This window comes from Gorilla gorilla, chromosome 13, assembly GCF_029281585.2.
Source record: "Gorilla gorilla gorilla isolate KB3781 chromosome 13, NHGRI_mGorGor1-v2.1_pri, whole genome shotgun sequence".
Classification (NCBI taxonomy): Eukaryota; Metazoa; Chordata; class Mammalia; order Primates; family Hominidae; genus Gorilla; species Gorilla gorilla.
Genome location: NC_073237.2, coordinates 85796824 through 85818323, shown reverse-complemented (window position 1 = coordinate 85818323; position 21500 = coordinate 85796824). Strand labels below are relative to the sequence as shown.

The 21500-nt window shown below is 52.8% G+C and overlaps 2 protein-coding genes across 23 annotated transcripts in view; one reads left to right on the top strand and one right to left on the bottom strand.

Moving 5' to 3' along the window:
* SEMA4D (semaphorin 4D) overlaps positions 1-16005 on the top strand; it is a 137044-nt gene extending 121039 nt beyond the window's left edge. For 4 of the 6 annotated variants that reach the window (XM_055350834.2, XM_063696546.1, XM_031014765.3 and 1 more), the window contains 4 exons: positions 144-362; positions 13665-13874; positions 14088-14185; positions 15176-16005. In XM_055350834.2, coding sequence (XP_055206809.2) covers positions 144-362; positions 13665-13874; positions 14088-14185; positions 15176-15202 — 554 coding nt within the window. In that variant the 3' untranslated portion in view covers positions 15203-16005. Of the gene's footprint in view, positions 1-143; positions 363-10428; positions 10465-11767; positions 11887-13664; positions 13875-14087; positions 14186-15175 lie in introns of those variants that run through there. The other 2 variants (XM_055350836.2, XM_055350835.2) reach the window with 2 other exon arrangements.
* The window catches only part of SECISBP2 (SECIS binding protein 2), a 48663-nt gene continuing 37632 nt past the window's right edge, over positions 10470-21500 (bottom strand). For 11 of the 17 annotated variants that reach the window (XM_031014761.3, XM_019033385.4, XM_019033386.4 and 8 more), the window contains 3 exons: positions 20037-20191; positions 19411-19603; positions 17953-18877 (listed from right to left, as the gene is read on the bottom strand). In XM_031014761.3, coding sequence (XP_030870621.3) covers positions 18774-18877; positions 19411-19603; positions 20037-20191 — 452 coding nt within the window. In that variant the 3' untranslated portion in view covers positions 17953-18773. Of the gene's footprint in view, positions 16776-17952; positions 18878-19410; positions 19604-20036; positions 20192-21500 lie in introns of those variants that run through there. The other 6 variants (XR_008668508.2, XR_002007339.4, XR_010130267.1 and 3 more) reach the window with 5 other exon arrangements.

Here is a 21500-nt window from a genome sequence, read left to right as displayed (position 1 = left end):
CGCCCCTGCATGGCCCAGGCGGGACAGCTGGGCTCGCTCTTTTCTGTCCGTTTCCTGCTGTGTTTTGCCCTCTCTGGCCTGTGACGTGCTCCTGACTACTTCTTCCTCAGTGCCCTCTCTTTTCTGTCCTCTCTGTCTCACAGCCTCGTCTCCTAAGCCCCTCCCTCCTCCTGGCTCCTCTTCCTTGTCCTGTCTGGGCCATGTGGGGGACAGGAGGCTTTCCTCTCCCTGGACCCCCTGGCCGGCCTCGGGTGCGGGGCCCGACAGCAGCTCGAGGGTCTCCTTGCTGCCGCCCTTCCTGAGTGACCAGGCACAGCACGTGCACGCCCTAGGGAACTTCTACCTCTTCTGCCAGGCCACAGGTGAGTTGCGCCCTCTCTGTCCCCTGTGCCCTGTCCATCTCTCTCCTCCTACAGGTGGGGGGCGGGCGGGGGCATCCTCCACATCCCTCCACATGTTCCTTTACCTTCCTTATCTGTCCTGGCTGCGTCCCTCGGGTTGAGCCATTTCATGCTTTCATTGTGGGTCCATCCCGAGGGAAACTGTAGACAGTGTGAAGCCACTTCTAGTGTACAGGGGTCAACCAATGTTTTCTGTAAAGGGCTAGATATTTAGGCCTTGTGGGCTGCAGGCTCTGTCACAGCCACTAAGCTCTGCTGTTGTATTGTAAAACCAGCCATAGTCAATACACAATGAGTGGGCAGGGCTGTGTGCCAATAAAACTTTATTTATAAAAATCCACGGTGGGCCAGATTTGCCCCAAAGGCCCCAGTTTCCCAACCTATGGTATATAGGATTGTTTCTCCCTTAAAAAAAAAAAAAATTCAAGAGACAGGGTCTCCCTCTGTCACCAAGGCTGGAGTGCAGTGACACAATCATAGCTCACTGCAGCCCCTGCCTCCTGGGCTTAAGCCATCCTCCTGCCTCAGCCTCCAGAGCCAGAGTGCTTCTATTTCTGCTAACATTTGGAGGTTGATATACGTGGTATTTGGAAATTTTAAAAAATTAAGAGCTTCCAGAATGGGAGTTGTTTTAATGACTTGTTTCGTGGTATTTAAAAGCGGAAAAGATTGGCGGGCATAATCCCCCTGCTTTGGGAGGCCAAGGCAGGAGGATCGCTTGAAGCCAGGAGTTTCACAGCAGCTTGAGCAACATAGCGAGACCTGATCTCTACCCAAAAATGTGAAAAAAACTAACCAGGCTTGGTGGCACGTGCCTTGAGGATTGTTTGAGCCCAGGAGTTTGAGGTTATAGTAAGGTATGATGGTGCCACTGCACTCCAGCCTAGATCACAGAACAAGACCCTGTCTCAAAAATAATCATCATCATTATAAAAACAGAAAAGATTGAGAGTCTAGTGTACTCCTCTGGGACCCTGGAGGCATTTGCCCTGGATTGGAAAATACTCGGATGGGATATCTGCTCTTGAAAGATAGTAGATGTCCAGAACCACACTTCAAAGATGTATCCTGTGCTTCAGGCAGTGCGTGGTAGCCCTGGTGGCCCCTGTGTTGTCATCTGACTGATCAGTAGATACAGAAAGAAAGGAAGTGGCCTGTTAGAGCCTGCCCGGGGTGGGAGGGATGAAGTTAATGAAGAGGAAAATCAAACCCAATTGCTCTCTTTTTAAACATGTTAAACACACTGTCAGTAGCTCCTGAGAGTTTTAAGGTGCTGCCCTCTCCTGTTAAACAAGCTCTGAGAGCCCCAGGTGGCCCATGTCTGCTGAGCCCAGAATGTCCCTTGGCAGCCAGCACTGGACAGGAGAAGCTGCCGGTGAGCATGGAGCACTGTGGAGACGGAGCTTTGCTAGGCCGGCTTGTGTGGTTCCTGCCCTCCACTGGGTGCTACGGACCAAGGCTGTGCTGAGCCACCTGTGGCCGCTCTCACAGCTGAATGGTGCTCCTCGGCCAGGTAGTTTGCCTTGGTGCAGGCATCCCAGAGGACTTCATGTCTCCATGGAGACTGTGTCCTGTCGCAGCACTGGAGTCCTTCAGGCAGACTCAGGAAGCTCCTCCTTGGTGGGGAGGCTGGGAAGCGGGCAGTGGGTCTCTATGAACTGGCCGTGGACCCAGGGCTCCTTTGTGGGCAGATGCAGGCAGGCTGTATGGTCAGGCAATGTTGTTTGTTTATTTATTTATTTATTTTTGAGGCAGAGTCTTGCTCTGTTGCCCAGGCTGGAGTGCAGTGGCACGATCTTGGCTCACTGCAAGCTTCGCCTCCCAGCATCAAGCGATCCTCCTGCATCAGCCCCCCTAGTAGCTGGGATTACAGGCACGCCTCACCGTGCCCAGCTAATTTTTGTATTTTTAGTAGAGACAGGGTTTCGCCATCTTGCCCAGGCTGGTCTCAAACTATTGACCTCAGGGGATCCACCTGCTTTGGCCTCCCAAAGTTCTGGGATTACAGGCATGAGCCACCATGCCCGGCTGCTGTTACATTTTTAAATGTGAGGCTCCAGGTGTACCCCCTGTAGCTAGGCAGGCATACACACAAGCCCCTGGGGTCAGCAGGGAATGAAAGATGGGTGCCCAGGGAGAAGGGACATCACTGTTACAGCAACAGAAACCACCCCAGGTATTTCAACCACAGGGAATTTAACACAGGGAATTGGTTACAAAGGTGATAGAAGGGCTGGGAACAAAGTGGGAAGGTGAGGTTTCCATTACCAGCCATGGGCAGGAAGAGTGAAGTGTCAAACACTCAGTCTCACTTGCTGTGCCACCGAGGCTGTGGCCATGTGATCTGCAGCCTCTCCCTGCCCGCCACACTGCCTTCACTGCTGGAGGTCCTACTTGAAGCCACAAAAATGTTTCTTCCTTCCAACTTCTTGTCTCCTGTCAATGACTTCCATGGCCAGACCTAACAGAAAGCTGGCGGTCACAGATGGATATGGGGAATGTAGCTGTGGGCTTGCAGCAGTGTGGCCAGGAGTAGTGTGTAGAGGGTAGGGGAGCTGAGGGAGGAGGGCAGTCCTTTGCCAGTGCTCAGGATGGACTGAACAGATTGAGAACTGAGGCCCCCAGCCCTCCGCCGCCCCCTTTTCACGTGGTCTTTACTTTCTCTCCAGAGGCATTTGGCCCCATCTGGGACATTCTTGTTCACTTGTTCCACTGAGGCCACAGCCTGCAAAGGCTGTGAGACCTCCCCAGGGAGCACCAGCTTAGGAGAGAGTGGCTTCAGCCTTTTCAAGGGTGGGCCGAGGCCAGGGCATTATGGGCATGCCGTGAACTCAGAGGGGCTGTGGCTGTGAATTTCCCGAGTAGGCTCCAGGGTTCTGTTGGGGTCTGTAGATGCTTCCTGCGGCAGAGGCCACAGTATGACTTGCAAGTCCCAGAGACTTTCCTGAGGAGAGTGAGTGCCATTTTCTGCCTTGTGGGCCGGGAGTGAGCCATTCCAGGTGAGGCTCAGGGCCTGGAGATTGCAATACAGTGCACTCAAGGCACAGGCCTACCGCTTCCGCCTGTGTCCTCCCCCAGCCACCCAGGGCAGGGCTGCTTTGGAACTTGGCTGGGTTTTTCTTTGCTATAATGGCTGTTTTCGTGGTAGCTGTCACAGTGGTTTGGGGGCTGTCTGATTAAAGGGCTAGCAAAGTGTCTTTAGAATATGAAACTTAGAGGACATTCGTGACATCTTCAGTTGCCCATGCTGCGTCCTGGTGCCTGTAGCTCTGCTGGGTGACCCTGTGTCTTGGGGAGCGTCTCACCCCCCAGAGAGGGCTGACTGATGGAAGGTCAGTTGGTCAGGGTTGCACTTGGGGACAGGGTCTGCCCCAGAGCTGGTGGAGGCCCATGTGTCACCCAGGAGATGTCCCCACCTGCCCCAACACTTGGCTAGTGCTCAGAAAGTGGCCCCAGGTACTCGGCCATCCAGGAGAGGTGAGGGCCCTCTGAGGCCAAAGCGCTTCCTGAAAGGGGATCGGGGTGGGTCTGCACAGAGGAAAACATAGCCTGTGGTGTGTGCAGAGGCTGCCAGGGCACAAGGGCCCAACGTGGGGTGCGGTGGAGGTGATGTGGCCATGTGGGCGGAGTAGGGCGGAGAGGCCTGTGTCCTGGGGATGCAAGAGCTTGAGGCATGGTGGTGGGGTGGAGGCCCACCCTTGTCCTGCACCCAGGGGCCTCACTGCCCATCCAAGGGAAGGACAGGGCCACACCTGTGGGCCCGTGTCAGGAGCTGGGGTGGGAGATTGGCCACCAGTGCCACTCTCCACCTAGACACATTTCATCCCTTCTTCACCACAGTTCTCGCCTCTAGGAAGTGGAATTATCAGTGGAAGATGATACGGAAAGATCCACTGATGGCCCTGGCACAGGCCAGCCTTGTCCCTGGGGCAGGATGGGACGGTCCTGAGAAGGGAGGTTATGACACCCCTGGGGTGTCATGGTGGGAACTATGCCTTTGCAGTGCCCAGGTGAGACAGCACATGGTGTCACCCCAAGCATGGTACCCTGGGCTCAGTGACAAGAGGGGTGGGCAGGTCAGGACTGCACTGCCTTGGGGCCCATGCCCTGGGAGCCGCTAGCCCTATGATCCTGAGTCCTGGGGGACTGAGTGCATCGGCAGGGCCTGGAGCAGCTGGGAGTGGCCAACTGCCTCAGTGTACACTGTGGCTGCACAGGAGGGACAGCGGCCTTGAGAGTGTTCAGAGCTGTTGCACAGCCATCCTACACCGCGCTGGCCCTGGGATGGACTGCTGTCTAAGCTTTGTCATGCGGCTAGCAATGCACATTTACTATAGTCAGTCACCCTGGTACCAGCCGTGAAGGACGGGCAGGGACACACACACCACACCCCAGACACACACACCCCTGACACACCACATCCCAGACACACACCACACCACACCCCCCCACACACACCTCAGACACCACACCCCCGACACACACCACACCCCATACACACCCCCAACACACACCACACCCCACACACCACACCCGACACACACCACACCCCATACACACCATACCCCACACACACCACACCCCACACACATACACCCCACACACACCACACCCCACACACACCACACCCCACACACACCACACCCCACACACCCCACACAAACCACACCCCACACACCCCACACCCCACACACCCCACACAAACCACACACCACACCCCACATCACACCCCCCCACACACACCCCAGACACCACGCCCCCGACACACACCACTCCCCCGACACACACCACACCCCACACACACCCCAACACACACCACACCCCAGACACACACATCCCCCACACACACCACACCCCACACACACCCCAACACACACCACACCCCAGACACACACCACATCCCCCACACACACCACACCCCACACCACACCCCCGACACACACCACACCCCAGACACACACCACCCCAGACACACACCACGCCCCAGACACACCACACCCCAGACACACCACACCCCAGACACACCACACCCCACACACCACACCCCACACACCACACACATCACGCCCCCCCACACACACCTCAGACACCACACCCCCGACACACACCACACCCCCGACACACACCACACCCCAGACATACACACCCCCGACACACACCACACCCCAGACACACACCACACCCTAGACACATCCACACACATCACAACCCCCCACACACACGCCCCAGACACACACCACACCAACACACACCACACCCCAGACACACACACCCCAACACACACCACACCCCAGATACACACCACACCCCCCCACACCACACCCTAGACACACACCACACCCCCCACACACACCACACCCCCCACACACACCACACCCCACACACAACCCCCACACACACCACACCCCAGACACACACCACACACACACCCCAACACACACCACACCCCACACACCACACTCCCCCACACATCACACCCCAGACACATCCCACACACATCATACCCCACCACACACACACCCCAGACACACACCACACCCCAACACACACCACACCCCAGACACACACACCCCAACACACACACCACACCCCAGATACCACACCCCACACACACACCACACCCCCCACACCACACCCCACACACCACACCCCAGACACACACACCCCCACACACACCACACCCCAGATACCACACCCCACACACACACCACACCCCCCACACCACACCCCACACACCACACCCCAGACACACACACCCCCACACACACCACACCCGACACACCCCAACACACACCACACCCCCCACACACACCACACCCCAGACACACACATCCTACACACACACCACACCCCAGACACACACACACCCCACACACCACACCCCAGATACACACCGCACCCCACCCACACACCACACCCTACACACCCCAGACATACCACACACCCCACATCCCACACCCCAGACATACCACACACCCCACATCCCACACCCCAGACATACACATACCCCTGACACACACCACACCCCACCCCAGATACACACCCTACCCCAGATACACACCACACCCCAGACACACATCACACACCCGATACACACCGCACACCACACCCTACACACCCGACACACACCACACACACCACACCCCGACATACCCGACACCACACCTCACCCCAGATACACACCCTACCCCAGATACACAGCATACCCCACACAACACACACCACCCCAGATACACACCATATCCCAGACACACAACACCCCCCCCACACACACCATCCCAGTCACATGCCACATCCCACACACACACGCCCGACACACCGCACCCCAGACACACACACCCACACACATGCAACACCCCACCGCAGATACCACCCCCACACATACACCCCACCCCACACACACATCACACCCCTCACAACCACACCCCGCACACACACCACACCCCACAAACTACATAGACTATGCCAGCCACATACCACACACCAGACACACACACCACACGAGCATGACATATACCACACACATGCCATGCACCGTACCCCCCACACACACATCCCAGACACACATACCACACACACTACACAGACCACACAGCAGACATACCACACACCAGCACCACACCCCCTCACACCACATGCCACACACACCACACGCCAGCATCACACACACACACCATACCTCCTTCATACACACCACACACACAAACCAGACACACACCTACATACCACACACACCACACACCACAAACACACCACACACACCACACGCCACACATATATCAGATACACCACATACATACAGATACACCACAATATACACCACACGACACATGTACCACAACACACACACCACACGACATAACACCCACACATCACAAACACAATCATGTCCACCACACAACACACACATACTATGTGCATGCACACAATAAATGCACAGCACAAAACATCACATACACCAAATCACACACACCACACACACATCAAACACCATACACACAGACCATGCACACTCACTGCACATGTGCACACATACCAACACACACCACACACACACACTGTACACACACCTAAAACACAACCACCCCCATACACACCATACCAAACACAACCACTCACACATGCACCACACACAGCACAGCATACAACACACATCACACACACAATCATACCACTGTTAACACACACACCACCACACATACTGCACACACCAAAGCACATACACACCACATAGACACATGCACGCTACCCACACCACACCACACACACAATCACGTCCACACATACACAACCATACACACACACACACACACATTGTTGACTTAGGATCGTTTCAACTCACAGTGGGTTTATTGGGATGCAACCCCGTGGCAAGTGGAGGAGCATGTGTATTGACAAGGAGAGGAAAGCGGTCTGGAGCTGGTGAAGTAAAGTTAGCATGCAGCCGAGCTCTGCTCGTCTGAACTGATGAACCCAAGTTCCTCATGGATCACTCGGAATACAGATGGGTGAAAAAATAACCCCACCACCCGTGTGCCAGCACATAGCGCATCTGGCATACAAACGTAAGGATCGATAGCGATGAATGGCGGATGGGTTGTGTCTACATGCAGATACAAATCATGCACTTGTACATTAGTGTGCACACACAGAAACAGATCGATATAATTTTTTAACCAAAGTGCAGTCTTTACCCTGTCAGGGCCCTGCCTTCACCTCTGCCAGGACTATCTTCCATGTCAAGTTAAGACCCGTGTCATTTTCAAAGCTAATAATGGTTCCCCCATACTTTAGGCAGCATTTAGATATTTGGATTTGGGATGGCCTTTTATGTTTTAACTACAGTGTTAGAAATCAGAGCCCTTGGAACCACTGGGATCAGAGGGCAGCAGCAGAAGGTGCCCTTGGTCCTCTTTGAGGGGCCCAGGGCTCCGGAGAGGGCCCCCATTCCTAGCGGCCACAGTGGCCTGTTGGCACGCATGTGTGTGTTCCAGCTGCTCTGTGACATTTCCCTTTGTTTCAGACTCTCTTGAAAGGCCACGGCCGTCTTGGGAATTAGTTGACCTTGTGTGTTGGGCCACCCTTGCTGGACAGGACAAGGTGGTGCTATCAACTCCCTGTGCTCTGAGGTCCTTAGCATGTTAGATGAGGCAGCTTCACCAGAAACTGTCCATGTCTCTTCTGTTATCCGTGATAATTCCACGTGCCTTTACAACACAGCTGTCTGGTTACCTGGGGTCTGGAAATGCCCTCGGTGCCTCAGTGGTGCCTTCCCACAGGCCCCCCATGGAGCCAGGCAATGCCTACAGATGCCTCAGTGGTACTTTCTCAGGTCCCTTTGCAGAGAAGAGGTTCAGGATTCCTGCCCACATTGATAAGGCGGCTTGGCCAGTAAGTGGCAGGCATGAACAGGTGCATTCCAGAAGCGCTGGGGCTGGTCCAGTGCCCTGAGTGGTCAGAGCATACCTGAGTGAAACGTTAGGCTGCGTCGGCCTGGTGACTGTCAGGGAGATGAGGACTCAGAGAAGGGAGCTGTCAGAATTGCTACCTATGTGGCAGGGGTCTCACTCTCTCCTCCCTCCTCTTGGGGCCCCTGGCTACTCTGTGACTTCAACAGAGGACAGAAAGGATGACCAACAAGGCCTCAGGGCATACCCCCAGCTGCACTGTCCTTGTCCCCAGAAGGGTCCCCAGAGTCTGGGAGGGAGGAGGGGCCATGGCCAGGATTAGAAAAGACCGTGCCCCAAGGAGAGAGCACAGAGATGGGCCAGGGAAGCAGTGGGATCCTCGGGAAAAGAGGCTGGGAGCAGGTGTCTGGGTGAGGCCCGGGCAGCAGGTACAGGCAGGGACAAGCCAGGAGTCCCATCATGGAAGACATGATGGCCAGCGGCCAGCACTGTGTGCAGAGAATGGCCCCTCTGGGGATGTGCCCGCTGCCCCATTAGTTGCAGGAAGGCCACCTGGATGTGAGTTTGGGAGATGGGCTGGCCCCGAGGCAGCCAGCCCTGAGGTCAGAGTGGGCCACATGCATGGGGATGCCGGGAGCACAGAGGAGTGCTGCAGGAGATGGCAGTGGGGGCACTTTCCAGGATGGGCCCGAGCAACTCAGTCACTGGGTGGATGTCTCACCACCCCTCCAGGCCTTCCTCAGGGTGAGGCCACTGCCCAGAGGGCACCTGGTTTGTCGCAGAGTAGAATCAGCTCCACATTTTGTAATCACATCCACAAAGCTCTGAAGCCATGGTGGTCCTGGCACCAGCTGGCTCCGTTAGAGGCTTGGGGTGGGAGTGAGCAGGTGGGAGGTGCCCCAGTGACAGGCTGAGTGCTGGAGCCCAGGCTGCCAGCAGCCTCCCCAGACTCCTGAGTAGATGTAATAAACCCAGCCCTGGTGAATAAACCTGGCCCTTGCTTATACCAAGGTGATCAGTCTTCTCACGACAGTCCTAGCTGTAGGAGAAAGATCATTACCTACGGCATCTGCCACAGCAGTTAAAGTTTATTTGCCTTCAACTTAAGCTAGTTGCAGTGACAGGAAGGGCCAGGGGGAAATATCTGTCCTCAGGACCTCTACCCTGGATCCTTGTAAGCCACAACAACTTCCCTTCTTTGAGGGTGCGACCAGTGTCACCTGGCTCGCCACTGGGAAGAGCAAGGCACATCCAGGTTGGTGGCTGCTGAGCCCCACAGCATCAGACCAGCCTCTTGTCCCCACCCCACAGAGGCCAAGGGGGTGATCTGGGAGTAGCACCCCAGCCTGGCCGCTCTCTTGAGGTAACAGGGTTGGATGGTTAGGGGGCTTGGAGCACTGGCCCAAGCAAGAAACCAGTGGTGTTTTCAGGAGGCCCTGCTGGGAGATGGAAGACAGCTCCCCACTGGGGGCCCAGGATTCCAGAAGCTCCCCAGCAGTCCTCCGTGGGACATACTTGGGTTTGCACCTGCTGCCCTGTCCCGCTGAGGGTGCGGTGCTGATGGGGTGGCCCTGCACACTGATGGTAACTCTCACTTTCCCTCTCTCTCATGCATTCAGAAAGAGATGGATAGTTTAAAAAGGAATACATGGAACGTAAGTACTTCTTTAACATCTTTAATGTCTTATGATGATCAAGCACATATTTAAATAGTATTTACTGATGCCTGTTGGTGGTGGTAAGCACGTGTCTGTTTCTGCTCACACCCCAAGAGTGTAGAGCTTTGAGGGTTTTGCAGTCAGTGGTCCCATGATGGGGCGTTGGGTGATTAATCCAATCCAGCTTAGGCCACCCAGATTCTTAGTCTCAAGGGCTTGGTCATGAGAACCTTCCAGAGGCTCCCGTGACTCAGTGACTCCAGTCCCCTGGGTGGTTCTTGGTGCAGGTCACATGAGGGAGGAGACCGGGCTTTTATAGAACTCACTTCACTGTCTGTTCAAAGGAAAGTGTTACTTGATCATAACAGCTCAAAAAAATTTGTTTCTTAAAATGAGATTTTACCTGGATGCCCATCAGCTGGGAAAGGGAATATCTATTCCCCAGTTGATGGGCACCTAGATGTACATAGAGACATATGTTTGTACATCTATGTAATATGTACTTATATTTGTAGATAGATACATGGAATTATCTGTGGCCAGAGTCCAAAACATTTTGAGTGGGAAAAAACAAATTATAGAGTGTTAAGTTTTTTTTTTTTTTAATTCTGCACAAAAACCAAACCTGTTCACAAGGGCTTGTCCACCAAGCCAGGGCCAGATGGGCCGCCAGGCAAAACAGTTTTGGAGCACCTTCTGAATTTCCTTGAGTTTACAGAATGTTTCCTTCAAAGTAACACTTTTATAAAAAATTATTATTATAAAACCAATGCTTGTTTGTTATAAGTTTGGAAACTCCAGGGAAGTATAAAGAAAGAAAAAATTAAAACAATCCCAAATTTAACCATCCAGAGGTAGTTACCACCAGCATCCCAGCCATTTTTAGGCCATGACTATCTACGTTCACACATGTATACATGGGTGTGTACATATATATGCACACACTCCTAGATATTCTTTCACTTAACAGTATTTTTCTGTGTTGCTGAATATTCTTCGATGGCACTTCGAATGAGTGACTTGTGGCCCCCTTCTTGGACATTTCCCAACTCCTCACTGATAGAAACAGGCTTCATTGGGCCCATCATTGCCTCGGGACTCATTCCTAGGACTGCCCAGCTAAAGGGTCTGAGCTTGGTCAAGTCCTTGGGAGGAGCATTCTCTGGTGATCCTGGACAGTGGGGAACTGTTGACCAAGAGACTGGACAAAGATGAGCAGATGCCAGTCAGTAAAGCAGGGAAAATGCATTACTAAAGTCAGCTTCATTAAACTGGCGATCTCTTCTTTTCAAAAATCCAGCATGTGCCACAGAAATGGAAAGCTCTCTGGCCACTACTGTCCTGCCCAGGGAGGGGAGCGTGGGTCCACCCACACCATTTAATACCTGTAACTGGATGCATCTCTGCCCCTACACCTGAGAACAAGGCCAGTTTTTGTGTGTGCAGGTACTTTGGACTCTTTTGGCTCTAGAATTTGTTTTACCTGCTCAGTGTTCTGAACTCCTTCCTTTTCACTACTGAGCATTCTCCATGAAGCCACACTTGATTTTGTCATTCCGAGGTTGATGGGCATCTAGGGCAAATCTAACTTCTAAAGACCAATTCTTATGAGGTGTCATGGTCAAGCAGAGGCCATGGCCGGCACTGGTCTAGGTGGCCCATGGCCCATTTGGGAGCCTTGGTGGGCCTCGAGGAAGGGCAGGTGCTGGTCAGGGAGCCAGGTCGCTAGGCAGCAGGTGGGAGGGTGTCACCCCAGTCCACGCTGCTGGGGTGCCTGGCCTGATGCAGGCTGCGCCTGAGGGAGACAGAAGCAGCAGAGTAGGCTGGCCGGCCTCCCCAGCCCCACCACAAGCAGGAGCTTCAGAGACAGAAGGAGCACCTGCACCCCCTCACCTGCCCTCCAGGGCCTGGCCTGGCCCTCCCCGCCATCCCAGCTCAACTCCAGGGTCTGTACGCTCTGGGGCTGGAGCTTAGTGGGAGTGTGGCCCCCCCAGCCCTTTCTGCATTTGAGTGGAAGCCAGTGGGCGAAGCAGATCAAAGTGGATGTGCTTGTTTTTCCTTCAGTAAGGAACAGGGAGTTGAGCCTGTCCCAACATGGCCAGCAGCCCCTGGAGGGCCAACACACTTCATGAGCAAGGAAGGCCGGGAGGTGACCTGCTGACCAGAACTTACTTGTGCGCCCCCCCCCCCGCCCAAAACCCCCAACATTCTGGTTTTCACAGCCCCACCCCAGCCACCTGGAACAAATACAGAGTCTAGGAGTAGCCCTCGGGGTTGGCCGCGCAGACTTCTTGCCCTGGGATGAGGCTGGCCTCCCCAGGCGAGGCAGCCTGGGCCACAGGGGAACGTCTCTGCCTTGCCCACCCTCCTGATCTCTCCATCAGACAAGCTGAGGCCAGCCAGGCTCCACCCTGGCAGGTTGCAACAGATGGTCTGAGTGTGTGTGAAGTAACTGGCCTCTCTACTTTTTTCAATAAGTAATTAAGATCAAAAGCCCAGAGAAAAACAGAGGTTTGCGGTAGAAGTGGCCAATGTCCGGCCCAGAGTCCATGCTCAAGGCTGGAAGCCCATCCTGGATGTGCTGCACTCGGCAGTCCCAGTGTAATTCTGCAGGGCCCGGCCCCTGCCAGGGTCTGAGCTCTCCAGCCTGTGGCATCTACTCCCCTCCAGGCCCACCCCAGGTCCCAGTGTCTCAATTGGAGAGACAGGGCCTCATGGTCCCCACTCTGGCCCAGCCCCCTCTGCACATAGCTGGCCGAGCTCTGGGCCTCTCCATGCTGTGGCCCTGGTGATGGCAGAGCCTTGGGATGTCTCTGTCCATGTGGTCACAGGACATGTGTGTGGCAGCAGGGCCATGGTGGGGTGGGATGCTGTTCCAAGGCCCAGAACCATTCTGTAAGAAACCAGCACAGCACTGCAAGAAAGGGGGTCCTAGGGGACACAGGCCACACAGGTGTGCTTTGAAAAATGGCAATTAAGGTCAAAGAGCAGGAAGTCCACAGGACGGGCCAAGGCCAAGGCTCCCGCTGGCCATGGGGAAGCCACCTCCAGGGGAGTCCCAGGGACTGAATTGGAAGTTGTCCCAAGTCACTTCAGGTCCAACTGGGACAGCAGAGGTAACCCCCCTGCACCCTCGTGGGGCAGCTTCTTTGGGTCCTAAATGTGGACTCAGAGGTGGAAACGGTCTGTGCCCCCAGGTCCTGCAGACATTCGCTTTGTCTGGGAGAAGAATGGGCAAGCTCTGGAGACCTGTGTCCCTGTGCAAACCCATGCACTGCCCGATGGCAGGGCCCATGCACTCAGCTGGCTGCAGGACGCCATCAGGGAAAGCACTGAGTATCGCTGCTCTGTGCTCTCCTCAGCAGGGAACAAGACTTCGAAGGTGCAGGTTGCTGTGATGAGACCTGGTAAGTGATTCCCATGCCCACTGTAACCCTTTTATGAGGTAATTTTTCACTATTTACAATGGCAGTGAAAAAAACAGCTGGAAAGCATGCTTGCACGGTGGCATTTTGGGTTTGGGATTTATTGGCTTTCCATTGAGAAAGGTGGCCAGTGGGCATCAAGGGTGCCATAAAGGCCCACAGAGCTTTGACCTGGGGACCCTGCTTGTTTTCCAGAAGTGACCCACCAGGAGAAGTGGACCAGAGAGCTCTCCGCCTGGAGGGCTGTGGCTGGGGAGCACGACCGGATGATGCAGAGCTGGAGGAAGGCATGGGTAAGTGGCCGCAGCCGGGCAAAGAAAGGAGGGCTGGAGCCAGGGGCAGGGCACCTGCCACATCCAGTGGATCTTTCAAGGGCCCCATTCAGCATGGACCCCACTTGTTCCCTCTTAGCCCCGGAGCAGTTTCCTTTATGAAATCTGCAACACTGGGGGGGAATCCCATGTCTTGTTGCTGAGGCTGCAGGAGATCAAGGGGCATCTGGCCCCAGCCCTTAAAAGAGACTGAAGGGAGGCGAGACTGAGAGGGACTCACAGGTGGGGCTGTCTGGTTAGATGGGCCCCCACGGCCACCCCGTTCTCTGTACAGAGCACTCAGCCAGTCACTCCTTTGAGGAGGGCAGGAAACCTGGACAGGTGGGGAACCCTCCAGGTAGCTCCTGGCTGGATGCCTCACCTGAGGCACCTGCTGGAGGGGTCAGGGGGAGTGGCTTCCTGAGCTAAGCCCTGGCAGGAACTGGGCTACAGCATGGAAGTGGCAGGCAGCGGGGCAGAGGCTCCCTGTCTCCCCACGGAGACAAAGTTGTCCAGCCCCGGCTCCCAAATAGCCGATACAGAAGGCAAAGGCAGGGATTCATCACTGTGTGTGCTACCACCTGCGGTGGGGTCTGCAGCACTCAAATGAGTGCATTAAAGTGTGTGGCTTACGTGGCTGCCAGCAGTACACCCCCGAACTGTTGCCACCAAAGGCTGGGCATTCACAGCTGATCCTCTGTACTTCAGCACACACAGGCTCCCTCTCTCCAGCCCTCCTGCCTCTCAGCACAATCTGGGAGTGGAGTGAATGCGCTGCTGCTCTGCCTTCCTGTCACATATGGGAGAACCACTCCTGGCATTTGGATCTTTAGACTCCAAGGAGGGGAACCACAATAGGGGGCTGAGGCCTTGAGTGCTCTGCCTGGGATGGGCTATCAGACAGACTGGGCTGCAGAGCAGGAAAGGCCCATCCGTTCCGCCAAGGATTCAAAGACCACATTGTTCTTTCAGGAAAGCTGTAGCAAGGACACCCTGTAGCCACCAGGAAGGAGTCCCTGACACCGACCTCAACCCCAACAAGACCCTGCTGCCACTGACCACAGCCACCCCCCGGAGAAGGCCTGGTCCTCCACAACTGTGAGCTGTCTTGCCCAAGCCTGCTCTGAACACAGCCATTGGGCCACCACCTGATGGGCAGAGGCGGGACAGTGGAGAAGCCTGGAACCCAAGTGGGCCTGTGACAGGAACTAAGACTTAAAAAATTAGGTGCTTACCTGGGACAGTAAGTTCTGTCTGGCACAAGCAGGTAACCAGGATGGCTAACAGGCTTCGATAGCTGCTCGTGAACTAAAACAGCAGCGTGTGTGCAGGTTCCTCCTCTACAGTCAGGCAGCAGGCTCTGAAGGCTGATCCTACACCGTCCCAGTGACTCCCCTTTAGAGTGCCCCCACCCCGTAACAGCCAACAGGGTTAGCATGGCCAGCACAGATCGCTGCTTTTATTGATGCAAATCAAGCCTGCTGCTCCTCCTCCCTGCAGACTTAGCCAAGGAACTCCAAGATGCATGACCGGGACAAGAAAAGGTGAGACTCCACATGGAAATGCCTTGCCCTAAACCTTGAATGACTGTGAGATGCGATCTGGGAGTGCATCTGTCAAGTCTTTGTGTTTTCTTCACTAACCTCGGAATACTGGGCTCTTATTTTATCAAGCGCTGCAGTTTATGCCTCTGTCCCGTCAATGCTCAGCTTCTGCAACAGGACACCAAACTTGATGCAGAAAGCCAAATAGGTCAATTATGCAAATCTCCTGGTGCCATATTAAATTTCTTGACAATGGAATGAGTCTCATGAGTGTTTTGTTCTACCTGCTTTCAAGTCTCTAATTATTAAAGCTGTATCTCTGAAGACTGTGTCACTGTGTGTGTGAACTTGTCCTAAAGATGCTCAGCCTTTAATCTTATACACACGTCTCTTCTTGTCTGTAGAATGACAGTTTTCATGTCTATCATAAAACCAAAGCCTTTGTTAAAAGTCAAGCCGCACCCCTCTGGTGATCCTAGCAAATACTGAGTGTCTTCCCAGCAGTGTGACAATGACCTGTTTTGCATCCCCTTTCTGGAGCTGGACAAATTCTCTACCAGCCTTTGTGTGGGATCAGCATACATCGCCTGCTAATTCCTTCAGGATCCATCACAACAGGTGTCCTGAAGATGCTGGAGACACCCTGGTTGTCTCCACACGTTCCCCCTCCGCACCCCAAGTCGAGAGGCCCAGCTGCCTGTGAGGTGTGTGCTTGCCCATCCAGCCAAGGATGCCAGTCTTGCTCACGGAACCATCACATACTCATAACCTGAAGTTTTCCTGTAAAATATCCATCAGCTCACTGTGGTTCTTGCTTTGGGTGTGGCTTCAACCACTACAAACTGCTGAGTGAAATGCTATGGGCTTTGGGCTTATATTCTTGGTGCTGTTTTCTGTCTCTTCTCCTGAAGTCTGGATTTCAAGCACTTTCACGCTTAACAAAATAATTACATACTTGAAGTTTTCGTAATGTATTCTACTGGGAAATGGAGTTATGAGGATGAATTTCTGAGTCTTTCTTTGCTCTGCTGGAAAAAATAAAAATAGAGTTGTACATTGTTCAGTTAAATGACTGTATTTGGCGCCCCTGGCCCAGAGCTGTGTGCTTCATGCGGCACCATCTGCACGTTGAGGGAGCTGAAGTCACCCGCAGCAGTGGCCTCAGCTGGAGTCCTTCACTGCCAAGAAAATGATAGCATCACCAGGCAACCATGTGATGAGAGTTTGGTTAAATCCCCCAGGAAAAGGAAAGCTCTCAGCAGCTGCATGAAATGTTGAAAAGCCTACCTACTCTGTTTAAGCTGCTTTTATCTTAGGATTAGCAAAACAAATATCACAGACCTAGAGAGCTCTAAAAAGGGGCTTTGAGCAGAGGAATTCATCTCTAGTAGAGATCTTTAATTTTTTGATTTATCAAATTTTAAAATTCTAGCTGCTGAGTGCAGCTGATAGGCTATTTTGTCTTTTTCCCTACAAATTAATTTTGGAACTTTTATTCTCAAATAATCTCCTATTTTCAAACTTACCACGACTTGCTACTTACTGATGAGGGGAGGAGGAAGCAGGAAAGACCTCTCCTTTCCTGCTGGCCCCGCTGACTGCCCTGAAAGATAAATGGGTGGGGATGACTTGCTGCTTGGGACTACTGATGGCCTGGCTGACCACATCTACTTCCCATGTCTAAACAGCTCAGAACGTGTAAAGAACAGCAAGGCTCACATTGGTCACTGTGAGCTCCACAGATGACAGGGCAGACGGTGCCTTCATACACCAACCTCTGGTCACATTTCCAGCCCTGCTCATAGCATGTCATTTCTGACTCATTATTCCAATTTTATGTGCTCATCACAGGCCACTTCTCAAGAGGTACAATATCGGCATGACTGAATTCAATTAAGAGCACTTTCAAAGCCAAAACAATACAAAAAGCAGTGAAAATTCTTTCCTGCCATTGGCTGTGGTGAAAACGCAAGCGCAGGTTGGGATTGAGCCAGGATCTGGCTCCGGCAGGTCTGTGCAGTGTTGGAGGCTTTGACAATCACTACTTCCAGACCTAGGAGTGCTGGGGATAGCAGAACCCCCACTACACGGCCCCCTTTTATTTCAGGGCCCAGACTGTCCAAAGGAGGTAAATTAAGACATAGGAATCATCAAGTAAGACAGAGACCACTGAGAAGCCTAAAATCACCAGAGTCTGAAACAAAATTTAATAATTACTCTTTATTTAAAATAAATAAGCCCTCTTACTTACAGGGAAAATATGAAAGCAAACTCTGTCCTCCTGGTCTAAGACAGAAACCACATTCAGAATATGTTCATCGAAAAAGGAAAGATTTGTTGATTATCAAACAAATCTAGGTACTTCAATACACATTGTTTCTTTGAAAAATAAAGACTGAAAGGAATAATTCATTTCAAAAAGTCACAGGTTAGAAAACCAATTTTCCTTCTGAGGCTCATTTTAGCAAATCCTCCAAGTGTTCCCAAATCTTTTAAAAAAGCTACATTCCCCTGAGAAAGGGCCCTTTCCCTGTAGCCCTCTTGCTCTGACACCAGCAGCCCTGCACCCTTCTGCCAAGTGGCTCCCTGCAGGACGGTGCTGTTGCCGGGCAGGAATGGCCCTCCATGGCAACCTCCAGCAGGCAGGAGCTCACCACCTGCTTTCTGCAAACTCACTCACTTGGCTCAGCTATTCTGCAATGGAGAGGAAGTTTCCTTAGCAGCCAAAGTATTCTAAGTATCACATTTTCCAGTATTTTCCAGATCCATAGTGTGCTCAGAAAGCCAGAGCTGTATCATCAGGCTTTTAGAGAAGATTAACACCTGCACATCTGAGTGACTTTTAACAGGCTCCGCAGCACTGAACGCCTGCAGACACTGCTTCATGTGCCCTTTAATGCTGATCAATTTCCAGATTAAACAGTTACACAAATTACATTGTCATGAAAAACTGAGAAGAAAAAGCCCCAAAGTCTTTTTCAGACCTCCCCTCCTTACCCAAAATACAGACACACAGGCAAGAACTCTCATAAATTCAAATTCATCATTTGAGAGGTTGAAGCCTCCAAGGATTCTTCTAGCTCCAGGGTACATCCACTGTATGCTTCCAGATGTTTTTTCCAGATTTCAACTAAAATGAGAAAACAGCATGAGTGAGGAATAGGCATCAACATGTAGGAAAACTCCTGTAAGAAAACCAGCAGCATGAGAGAGGGAGCCTGTGGCCACTGCCCAGCAGCTCATGGTGCTCAGAGGTGCCCTGGCAGACGTTCACTCACTGTTCTCAGCCTGCTGGGCCGGGCTGCCCCTTATTGAGGAGAAGCTGGGGGGCCATCTTCTATAGGGCAGCTGGGGCCTTGTGTAGGTGGGCTAGGAGAGGACTGAACCTTTACTTGGCCTTCCAAGCCTGTCTTGGGTACAGCTATCCTTAAGGCCACCCATTGTCAAAAGACATCTGACTTGAAGTCTGAGACAGTCACTGACAAGCCCTTCCCACTTCAGAAGTCTGATAATACCTCTTAGGCAATGGGCTGGACTTACCAGGCCCTGCTACTCAGCTGGTCTTGCAGCATTGTCAAGCTGCTCTCCTAGGGACTCTAATTAAAGTCAGTAAATAACTTAAGAGGACACTCGACCTGACACAGCTCTCCCTTAAGCACTCACTGTAGTGTGGCTCTTCTTTTTCTGTCAGGGCTGGGGGGCCATCTTCTGCAGGGCAGCTGGGGCCCTGTGTGGGTAGGCTGGGAGGTGCCTGAGGCCTGGGCTCTCCCACCAGCTCCTGCTGCACATTCTCCAGCATGGTCTTGTATGCCTGTCGGGCCGCCATTGTCAGCTCAACCATCTTGTGGAACTGATCCTTGGGCACAAGTGAGAGCACACAGGTAACATCCCAGCTACAGAGGACACGGGTCCCTCAAACTCAGCAATGGCCACCTCCACAGAGAAGCAGGGGTGACATGGGGTAATGTGGACCTCATGCTTATGGGTGGGTACCAGGGATGCTGCCCCAGAGGAAAGAGTGGGCTAGGCCGATTTCTTGGGCCTGCCTGAGGTGCCACTATGTCAGCAGCAAGCCCAGAACAGAGCTCAGTTCAGAACCAGACAACCCATGCTGTCAAGGAGACAAAGGCTACTTTTTTATAAGAAGGTTCTGCCTAAGTGGTGGCTCCTCCTCAATGACAGCCTACTGGAGGTTCTGGGGCTGCTCTGTGGGTGAGCCCACACTGACCACCTGCCCCCACTTCCTCCCACGGGCAGTGACTGAAGAGGCCTGTGCCCTGTGCACTCACCTGGGCCCCATCATAGCTGAAGATCCCCACCACACTGACAGGAACTGCCTTATTCAAACTGCGCCCCAGAGCTTTGCGGTTGAGAGCAAACACAAAGGGAATGTTCTGCTCACAGGCATAATCAATAATTGTGTGCAAAGTGTCATCCAGCCCACCTGGTCAAAGGACAATGAAAAATGACAGGAAGACATGTCACATGGAGTGTGGTGTTAATACTGGTTGCAAAGAGCTTTTTCTTAGCAACATACCCATCTATGATTTTATATCCAAGGCAGAGGCCCCTGAAAATACAAGGAGAAAGCAGGTTGCAGAATCAACTCTCCAAAAATATGGGGAAAAATGGAAAGAAAACACACAGCTGGTATTGTCTTAATAGGAAAAGTTAACTATTAGTATTACTGAAACTTACCACCTATTAGCTCCTGTGTCCTCCCCCAAATCCCAAAAGGCAGACAGATGCTGTGTCCTCACTGACAGATGCACAACCAGAGGCACAGAAAGGTTAAGTTTCTTATCCCACATTGTACCCCTGGTCGAGGCACAGGTCTGGCTCCCGAGGGCTCACCACCCTCTACTCCCTGACCCTGCTTCTGGGCCAGGGACCAGCCAAGGCTGGTGCACCAGAGAGAGGAAGGAGGTGAAATGAGTACCATGTGCAGGTGATGGACCTGGAAAACCCAACAGCACCTGAGAAGTACTCCTAACGGCATGAGAAGTACATGAGGGGGTGTGGCACAAGTCTCTATACACACGCACACAGCAGCCAGTTGGCATATATCAAAGAGATGACTCCATTTACAACAGCAGCACAAGACTATAGTTGGTAGGAATGAATTTTTCAAGAAACATGAAAAGATTTACAGGCAACTTCAACATGCTGTTAAAGAACGCAATACCAGCCTACACAACATAGTAAGATCCCATCTCTACAAAAAAAAAAAAGAAGAAAAAAAATTTGCCCAGTGTGGTGGTATGTGCCTGTAGTCAATCTACTCAGGAAGCGGAGGCAAGCTCAGTAACTTGAGCCCAGGAGTTCAAGGCTGCAATGAGCCATGATCATGCCACTGCACTCCAGCCTGGGCAACAGAGTGAGACCCTGTCTTTTAAACCATCCCCGCAACAGAAAATCTGAACAAATGAAAAGGCACCTATGCTCCTGCACAGAATGATCCAAAATGATGAAATGTCAACTCCACATTAATCTAACACTTTAAAACAGCGGTCCCCAATCTTTTTGGCACCAGGGACTGGTTTCGTGGAAGACAATTTTTCCATGGACAGGGGAAGATGGTTTTGGGATGAAACTGTTCCACCTCAGATCATCAGGCATTAGTTAGATTCTCAAAAGGAGCAGGCAACCTAGATCCCTCGCAAGCGCAGTTTACAACAGAGTTTGTGCTCCTATGAGAATCCAACGCTGCTGCTGTTCTGACAGAAGGCAGAGCTCAGGCAGTAATGCTCACC